At 42.5% G+C, this 10008-nt stretch overlaps 1 protein-coding gene across 1 annotated transcript; it reads left to right on the top strand.

Moving 5' to 3' along the window:
* The first annotated feature begins 1266 nt into the window (after window positions 1-1266).
* Window positions 1267-8621, top strand: LOC124697667 (casein kinase 1-like protein HD16). The gene is made up of 18 exons (XM_047230220.1): window positions 1267-1488; window positions 1760-2026; window positions 2125-2265; window positions 3212-3340; window positions 4417-4490; window positions 4571-4640; window positions 4723-4778; window positions 4857-4928; window positions 5025-5119; window positions 5288-5360; window positions 5434-5563; window positions 5661-5879; window positions 5963-6093; window positions 6734-6908; window positions 6991-7081; window positions 7624-7781; window positions 8251-8439; window positions 8562-8621. The coding sequence occupies exons 1-18, from the start codon at window positions 1267-1269 to the stop codon at window positions 8619-8621; spliced, it is 2352 nt and encodes a 783-aa protein (XP_047086176.1).
* The last annotated feature ends 1387 nt before the right edge of the window (window positions 8622-10008 follow it).

Genomic DNA, 10008 nt, shown 5'->3' on the forward strand with positions numbered 1-10008 from the left:
AACGACAAGCGCCAGTGACACGTCGAGAAACAGATCTCGCCAGATCTGAAGACCGATGAGAAAACCAAGCTGCCAACCTGAAAGATCGACAAGCACACGTTGCCAACAACTCCGAGACGCCGCCATGAAGGTCGCCGCCGGTGTGGGGGTGGTGGGAGCGACGCCCGGGCAAATCGATCTCTTGAGATAGGGGTCATCATCATGTTCTGGTTTACGCCAACGACTTACCGGTGGTTGCTTTGATCTACAATCGTTTGGATTTTTTCAACCTTTCCCGACACGAGGTTTGCTACGCAGGAGGCCCATAGGCGGCGTCAAGATTTGCTCACGGCTCACCGTTGAGGGGTGTAGAAGGAAAATGGTGCTAAAATTTTCATGGGCTTGTGTGTTTTTTCCTTGTAAAAATGCTCTTGTCGGGCTGGTTTCAGATAAGATTTTGCCTTAGGCCTTTCCCGCCAAAAATAGAAGAAATGAGAGCTCATCGACATCCACATTTGGCATATTCGAGACAATAACGAAGGTGGTCACGTGGCGAGATAAGGATATTGACAACATTTCGCTAGAGACCATAGGGCGATGTCGCAATGGTGAACACCAACATCTCAATGGTTTGGCGAGGAACGAAGTTGAATCACGGATCTTGAAGCAAAATATATATGTTGAGAAATTAACCTAGGGTTATAGATTTCCGTTGATAAACTATTTGCCGCTATAAAAAAATTAAAAACAGCGTACCATTTTTTTCAGGCCGATGACCTTAACTTTGATTCTTTCATCCAACTTATATTGGGTATTTGACATTCAAAACTTTGTATATAACGTTGTGGAATTGGGAATAAATACCTTTTGACTTTAAAAAGTTGGGTATATTTTTGGGGCATTCAGGGGAGGAAGAAACCGTGGAGTACAGTGGTGGGCCATGGCTCTAGCAGCAGATCCAACCGTTGTCTAGACTTGAGCCGACGACACCCTACGCGGCCACAGTGCGCTATTCCTTCCTTCCGTAGCTAGTTCCCTTCGTCCACAACTTCCAAGGCAGCCGGTCATGTCATCCCCCTCTTTTGCCCCCGCTCCGCCGCCTGCTGCTCTCTGCTCCGCAGTCTGCACCATGCTGCAGCTCCTGCTCCCTCCTCGCTGCGTCTCCATCAATGCCGCCCTCCCACCGCCCACCACCCAGCCGCTATATCCCTCCCCCCAGGCCCCCTCCTCCTCCACCACTTCACGTCCCCGCTCATCAACCCCTCTCTGCCGACCCGGTGCGCTCTCATGGAGGCTGCCGCCATTCTTTTCTCCATGCGCCACCCCGGCGCCGTGCCGCCTGGCGAGGTTCCCGCGCGGCCGGACATTGATTTGAACAGGGCGGCTAGCGACGACGAGGGCGGCGGCGGGGCGGCCGATCACTCGACAAGGGACGGCCGTGCAACTGCCGCCGACGGATCTGCACCGGCTGCGCATGGTGATTCCAACACGAAGGCGCTGCCTGAAACGGTACGGTTTCCCCGCTCCCTCTTTTTTTTTTCCATAGTGACATTACTACATTAGCTACGCAAGCTTCTCTTGTTGATCACGACGACCCAGTAGTTTGATCCGTGGTGCTCATGCCGACGGCTGCGAGGTTAATTATCTGAACTTTACCCACTGCCGCCGCCTGCCTGCTGCAATGTCGTGTTCAATCGATGTGTCCAGTAACTCTCACCATACTGATCATATCTCCGCTTGCCCAGGCCCGAGTGTAAGAGTGTTTAATTTCTTTTGGTAGGTTCAGCACAATCAAAATGGCAATGCGGATCCACGGGGGAGTGCTGGAGTTCGTGGCAGCTCTGCCGATGGAAGAGCTTCCAAGCCACGGGTTGGCGCTGCCAAGGGAACAGGAAGGCCGACGTCCAAGCCTAGAGGCAAGGGGTTCAGGGTTCCAGTTGGTGTGCAGGCTGACCTGCCTCAGCAGGACCTCCCTGGAGAGGCAGCCGGTGCAGGCAGAGTCCAGCAAGACCACTGTCTGAACAAGGAACGTGAGAGTGAAGCCATGGTAAGGCCACTGCCTGAGAGAGGATGCATGGCTTTGTTTTCTTCTGTGCATCTCATTTTTTTCACACTGATTCATCAAGAAATTGTTTGTATTCGTAGGCTGTTAATCATTCTGTTATATGCGCCACTGACCGAAGTGAAAGCCCAGCTTCGAAGCCTAAAGGAAATGAGCCAAATGACCTCCCACAAGCTATCGCTGAAGACGCCCAAGACACGGCAGTACCGCCAGTGCCGGAGAGGGTATGCTTACCCAATTTTTCTTTTGGACCTAGCTAGTTGTGGTCAGACTTTTGCTGGAATTGGAATATCTGAGGAGTCCTATACTCTAGAGTCATTGAGGGTTCACCAAACCAGGTGTATGCTGCTCTTCAACAAGTAGGAGAACCATGCGCTATTTTGTCTCAGTCCCTGTACATTCTATGTCTACAATGCAAAGGCAGAACACCTGCCACTAATCCTAAAAAAAAAGGGATATCTCAATCCTGCTCCGCCCTGGCTCTTTCAGAAAACGAGTGTGGACTTTTGGCTATACCATTTCGGGCCCTGCTTTGAGTTTCACATATTTTATGTCTCCACACTGCAAAAAAATTCCAATCTGTAATTAGCTTATACTAATTCATTTGTATATGCATGTTAGGCATGTAAATGAATTAATGATTAAGTGATAGTCGAGTATAGACCATATTTACTTTGTTTTAGGCATTTTGGCATAAAACTGTAGAATTAGTTTATTTAGGTGAAATGAGAATGTGCTACAAGAAAGATGATGAAAATATTTGTAATCTCAAAGCACGAGATGACGCTAGGTCTAGGGGTGGTTGAGTGCACCATGGGTAGCAACTAGCAAGATATTTCTCATTGAAAAATTAACACTGGATGTCCATATTTCATTGAAACAGCTTTCGTAAGTCGTAATCTATATGGCAGAGCTAGACACATTTCCCAATTTCCCAACTTTGCTGATGAATTCTGGAAATTTTTGCAATATTCTGTTGGATAAAATTTCACCACTAAAATAGGTTTGTTATATTTTTCTCTTTATATACTTGGCTTTTAGATGAAAGTATGATGAATTTGCCTCTTGTTTGTTGATACTATTACTGATCTACCACTAGCAGTGTATATGCTAGAGTTTTTACTGGCAAGAATTAATCCCCATAAATCTTATCTGAACTATTCGATGCAGGTTGAAGTTGGCGATTCCCTAATATATGTAACTGGTAGGAAGTTAGGTAAGGGTAGCTCTTGCAAGGTCTATGTTGGCAGACGACTAGGTATGCCTACTGGAGGCTACAAGGGTCTAAATGCAATGGAGGTTTGTCTCTTCATTTTTCATATTCAAATCTTGTCTCAGAACTTCACTAGCCTTGGATTATGTTCCCGTTGTTGACTTGTAATTTGTAAAATATTTGAACCGATTAAGGCTCTTGTTGATTTTGACTAAAGCTGTGACAAGTATTTAGGGCCAGAGGGAATATTTGAATTTGAACTACAACTTTGCAAGACACGATAATATGCTCAAGAACAGATCTGTACAAATTTTGTACTCCCTCTGTTCCATATTATTTGTTGCTGATTTGCATGTAGACACATTTTGTAAGTACATACATCAGAATCTGTGACAACTAATATGGAACGGAGGGAGTACTATTTATTTTGTATATGCACTAGAAAAGAATGCAGTAAATATGTTGATATAGGGAGGAAATAATTTTAGTTTTGTTTCTGTGATTAATGTATTGGCTCTCTATATCCTGATGCATTTTGGGTACCGATTGGGCACTAGTAAAGTGTACAAATTGGAAATTGTTTGGAAGATTACTACACGTACATATCAGCTCGATATTGGCATAAACACGAGTCGAGGATCCTTGTCCCTTTGAGTTGCATCAGTACAACATCAAACACCAAAAAGGCAATTAGAGACGTACAGCTGAAGGAGGCTGAATGGCGTTAATAAAAGGTGGAGGGTGACGACAGCATTGACGAGGAACGATTGGTACCGGGGATGGCAGAACAGCGGATGGACGGCCCAGGGAAGACGGCATTTGACTATGGGAGGAGGGCACCGGGGCCAAAGCGTGAACATACCTCCTTTGATCGATATAATCTATCGCTATATTTTTTTATACTGGGGTATTCTTCTCTTTTCGTGTCTCTACAGAATTGGAGTGGCTCCTTGTCAAAAAAAATTGAGGTGTTTTGTCTTGATTTATACTATTTGTATCCAACCCCCTCATGTGTATTTTTCCAATTGCCAGTCAACTATGGGTACATAATCGAATGCTAGATCGTGTAAATAACCAATTTTACCAACAGGCAAGATCCTCCTGTATCTGAAAAAGATCTCCTGTATCTAAAAAAGATCTTGCCTGGACCAATATCATGTAGGTTGCACTAAAATTTGAGCATCGGAGGAACCAAGCAGGTAGCTGTGACCCCCCACTTGAGTGGCAAGCCTATCAGTAAGAACTATACACAATCATACACTTTTACATATAAATAGTTCCCTGAGGGGCTTGTCATTTTATCGTTTTCTGAGCAGGACTCTCAATGGTTGTTATGGCATACCTCCGGTATACTACAAGGGTCGCCAAGGAGACTACTACATTCTTGTGAGTAACTTTTCGAAAAATAGTATGCACTCAGAAATGCCTATTAACTCATTATGATCTTTTACCTGAACCACCATTTCAGATAATGGCTATGCTTGGTCCTACCCTCTGGGATGTTTGGTATTCACAAGGACAGAAGTAAGTATCTTATTAGTCTTTTCATCCTCTCTGCTAGTTTTCCTTACTCCTTGCTGAAAGTATCAGCACCTGTAACAGGATGTCATTTCAAATGGTTGCTTGTATTGCCGTTGAGGCCATATCAATTCTTGCGAAGATTCACTCCAAAGGGTAACTTAAAGCCATTCGATGTTTTTGAGATGCATTTCCCATAATTTTGAGATGCATTCATCAATGTTAACATGATGCTCCTACTATTATTGCCAGCCTTGTACACGGTAATGTAAAACCTGATAACTTTTTGTTTGGTCAACGTGGATCTGCTCATGAAAAGAAGCTTTTTCTGACTAGTTTTGGTTCAGGTATGCTAGGCATAAGGTAGTTTCATCTGTACATGAAGATATTCAGTCTGATGTTCTCAACGTGCTATATCCTTTGCTCAGAGGAATTGGCTACTTAATAGAATGTTGATGCATGTATGCCTCACTAACCTTTTTTCACATGGTTCTGTTGATATTAAAATTATGCAGCATCCAACTGGAAATGCAAAAGAGGATCATCCAGTGTGCATGTTCAGTATGATCAGAGGCCAGACATATTTAGGTTTGTTGTTGCTGCTATATTTGTACAAAATTATGGTACCAATTTAACTTTTTGTCCTTTTGGCATTTTGTAGGGGAACAATTAGATATGCTAGCGTTCATGCTCATTTAGGTCGTACAAGCAGTAGGAGGGATGATTTGGAGTCACTAGCATACACCCTTATATTGTTATTACGAGGACGCTTGCCATGGGAAGACTGTCAGGTAGTCTTCATTGTGCTCGACAAGTCGACAGAGTTTGACTAATATTTTCTACATGCTCTCTTATACCCCACTTTAGTGTTGCGGCTTATTACTGCAGGGAGATAACCAGAGCTTTCTTGTTTGTAAGAAGAAAATGGAGACATCTCCAGAGATGCTCTCTAGCTCCTGTCCAGCTCCATTCAAACATTTTCTTGAGATAGTTACTACTATGAAATTTGATGAAGAGCCAAAGTACCGACAACTTGTTTCTCTCTTTGATGATTTGATTGAAGGACCTGCTTCTTTAAGACCCATCAGGATCGATGGAGCTCTACAGGTCTGTACTGCTTTAACCACAACGTTAATCTATTATCAGCATTTTAATTTGCTTGTTTTATAATTGGATGTGCATCATTGTAGGGTGGACATAAACGTGGAAGAATGGATGTAAATCTTGAAGAAAATGAGCAGTCTATAAAAAAAGTTCGGTTGGGGACTCCAGCAACTCAATGGATTTCGGTTTATAATGCTAGGCGGCCCATAAAGCAGCGGTAATTGTTTTTAAGTGTGAAAAAGTAGTGAGGTTTTTTTTTAATGTTTGCTCGTTCAGGCATTTCTTCCACGCATTCCTTGCCTTTTTATAAGTGGTCTGTTCTAGTTCTTCAAGTGCCATGAGATCCCGGGCAGCCGCCGTCCACCTCACCTGCTTCCTATATGCACATAGTCATCATAGGCTCTTCATACCTGAGATCAAGGATTAGATGGCCCAGTTACAGTCTTGTGATGATTTTGGTTGAAAAGAAAAACTGCCTCATGATAAAAATTGATGTTGAAAACTTGCGATACCCCTTGGCATGAACTCCATTTTCAAATTTCATCCGCATTAATCATGACCTTCATTGCACCTGATATCCTGGTGAAAGCAATTAAATCGAAAGTATACAATTATGCTTTTCTGTAATCTAACCATTCATGCTAGTTGTCAGTGATGTAGGGGTTTGGTTTCGTTCATTATGATCTAAGCTTAAGTAGCTCTTGTTTGTCTGGCTAACACTCGCTTGCTCGTTCCTGAGTTTGAGAGATTTAAGGCCTCCATAATTCACTAGTTAATGATCAATGTTTTATCTCCTTCCTGAATTAAATATGGTGCTAACTAATGTAACTGTAAATATATTGTTCTGCCTTTTATAGCTACCACTGTAATGTAGCTGATTCAAGGATGCACCAACATATACAAAAAGGTAATGAAGATGGCTTATTCATTAGTTGTGTAGCTTCTTCAGCAAATTTGTGGGCTGTTGTCATGGATGCTGGTACTGGCTTTGCTAATCAAGTTATCAAGCTTTCGCAAAAATTCCTGGACAAGGTGTGCTATGGTCTCCCCGTGTCTAGTCTGTATTTTGATGAATCCGGAATCCTGACACTATCTTGTTGCTAACTTTGTGTAGGATTGGATAATGGAGAAGTGGGATAATAACTTTTACATAACAGCAATAGCTGGGGCAGCAAATGGAAGTTCATTGGTTGTAATGTCCAAAGGTTTGTAAATCACCTGTTTCCTGTCGACAACTACTGTTCTCACAGGCCTGTTGTTATTGCTGTAACTGCCCCCTTGTGAAGTTCTTGTAAGAATACTGTTATACACATGACCCAAAGTAGCATGCTCTTAGTCTGATGCATCACAACAACGTTGGATCACACAACTTGCATGGGGTCACAGCAGGAGGGATTACCATATTATATCATTGTACCAAATTTATATCTCATTTTGCTATATGTGTAGTTGTTCCCTTCCGAAAATTAAACGAAAATGTAGCAGAACTACTTGTACACCAAGGTTACGTATAGGTCAACATAATTGATGCTTGGATGTTGTACAGTGGTCATTATTGTGATAACTAGTGATCTACTGATGCTGTTACCAATTTTCTGGTTTTAGTATTTACATGACGTTTCTACAATATACTAATTAAATAAAATTGGCATTTGTCTACTGTCTGTGACCCTGATGTTTGTATAGACTGTTGGCTCTTTTCTTTCCATGATAAATCCTTAGAATCTGATCGTTGAAATCATTACAGGAACTCCATATACACAGCAGAGATACAAAGTGAGTGAACATTTTCCATATAAGTGGATCAATAAAAAGTGGAAAGAAGGTTTTCATGTAACATGTATGGGTACTGCTGGGAATCGTTGGGGAGTTGTCATGTCGAGGAACACGTGCTACTCTGACCAGGTCAAAACACATGCTTGCACTTCTTTTTTTGCAACAAATCATTTATAAAAAGATCTTTTCATGAATTTGGTGATTCCTCATCGATCTGTTATATAACTTAATCTGCTGTAAACACTAATATGCACATATACACTCAGTGCCTGCATATGTCATCTCAAAAGACAAAACGTATATGTCTTCATTTGCCGAGCAATCTAAAATGTTTCGAACATGTAGATGATAAATGCGTTGCAACCAGTAATTTGAGCATTGCGTGCGAAATATTTATATTAGACATATTCTGGTTCAAAAATGTTTTCAGATAATCATAGAGAATTGCTGCTCTGCTACAGTTTTCAGGAAAAAATAATAATCAGTGTGGAGTTGTATCAAGCCTGAAGTTTCGTGTACATTTAGTTCAGTGTCCTAATGTTATCAATGTGGTGTTGCCGCTTGGCAAGTGAAACTGAATCTGTGGTGCATTCTGCAGGTTGTTGAGTTAGATTTTCAGTATCCAAGTGAAGGGCTCCATCAGCGATATGGCGCTGGTTACAGAATTACCTCCTGTGCAGCCACGCCTGACCAAGCTGCTTTTATCCTGAGCATGACCAAGAAGCCAAAGATGAAACCTATGGACGAAACTCTTCTAACTTCTGATTTCCCCAGCAAGCATATAAAGGTACATCTGCATGTTCTGCTGACCCTGGATGACCGTTCAAAATCACACTACACATCCATGCTTACGCAATGCCTTCTTGGTTTACATGCGTGAACGTAACCTTGACACGTCCCAAATTTCAGGAACAATGGGAAAAGAACATGTACATCGCGGCGATCTGTCATGGGCGAACAACATGTTGACATGGCCGTGTTTGTTTTTCGAAAGGCGGTTTCACTCGAGCTATAAAGTTGGTCGTCTTGGTAGGACTGTTTTGGGATTTTGGGTTACAAAATGGCTGGCTGGCTCTGGCCTCTTGCAGTGTGCTGCTCTAGCTGTAAAGAATCACGGGTTGTGTTCAGTCGTTAAACTTGTCTGTAAGCTAAGGTATCTTTAGGGGATTTGCCAAATGTTGTTTTGTTTCGATCTCTGAGAAAGTATGAGCTGGTAGTACGGAGTAGTATTTTTACGAGCTGCATTTTCCACAGTTGTTGTTTTTGAAAATCCACGGGGGAATGGCAGGGTTTTGTCTGTCCACTGTCCAGTCTACAGACTACAGGGCATGCTCGGCTGATTTTTCTTTTTTTGTTTGTTGAGCAAGTGGCATGCTAGGCTGATGACCTGATGTGCCTCCGTTTAGCTTTTAGGCCTTCGGAATGACACCCGACCTTGGAAACACCGGCAGGGAAGGCCTTTGTGCTGATAGGCCGTGCCTCACCTAGATGCATGGAGGGCTTAAACCACGGGCCGCTGGTTGCAGGCCCCCGAAGAGGCAACTCGCCCCGTTGCTACCCAGCTGCCGCCATTTCCTATCCGCCGCCCCATTTGTATATGGACGGGTTATTGGTGTATACTAGAACGATACACCGCACGTTGCAGCGGATATCTCTTTAAGAAATATAATAAAAGAACATAAAATTTGGTTTACAGAATATGCAATATTTAGTTGATCATAGTAGCTGAGACACTAAATTTAATAGCCATGAAATGGATAAGTATTTGAAAATTTCTGGATTTTTATATTTCAAAGGTGTACGTGATTGATTTAGATAAGGTGACATTGCTAGTTTAATGATTAAAAATAGATAATCTATATATAAGATATATAATAAATAAGGACTACTCTTAGTGAGATGAGGTGGACAATAATTCACAGTAGAACAAAAATCCTAAAAAAATAATAAAAACACAAATAGGTCTTCAGACCATGTAGCGATGACTATAGAGTAGTGCGAGCCAAAGGCGCACTATCATCCTTGCCCCTCCCGTGCTGGAGTCGGAAAAAAATTTATCGTAGTAGATCTTGTTGTCGTAGACAAACGAGAATTTGTCGTGCTAAGACTCCAAAGTCTCCATAGTACCAGCACACCAAAGAAGCAACCATCTCCGAGGATGAGACATGTAGATTGGAAGAGCTAGACCTAAAACGACAAGAATGAACATGAAAGTTAATCGGATTCCATAAGGTCCGCGAGACGAACAACTCAACGCGCCCTCCAGCGACGCGTCGAGTGACGATAGGGCAGGGAGAACCTTATTCTCATTTAAAGATGCAGCCACCGACGCACCATCTCGAAAAATACACTGAAA

Source organism: Lolium rigidum, chromosome 3 (assembly GCF_022539505.1).
Source record: "Lolium rigidum isolate FL_2022 chromosome 3, APGP_CSIRO_Lrig_0.1, whole genome shotgun sequence".
Taxonomy (NCBI): Eukaryota; Viridiplantae; Streptophyta; class Magnoliopsida; order Poales; family Poaceae; genus Lolium; species Lolium rigidum.

Coding starts and splice junctions, on each gene's coding strand:
- LOC124697667 (XM_047230220.1), top strand. CDS start 1,267: ATGGAGGCTGCCGCCATTCTTTTCTCCATGCGCCACCCCGGCGCCGTG. Junction 3,341..4,416: donor AGGGTCTAAATGCAATGGAG/GTTTGTCTCTTC, acceptor AATATCATGTAG/GTTGCACTAAAATTTGAGCA. Junction 5,564..5,660: donor TGCCATGGGAAGACTGTCAG/GTAGTCTTCATT, acceptor TTATTACTGCAG/GGAGATAACCAGAGCTTTCT.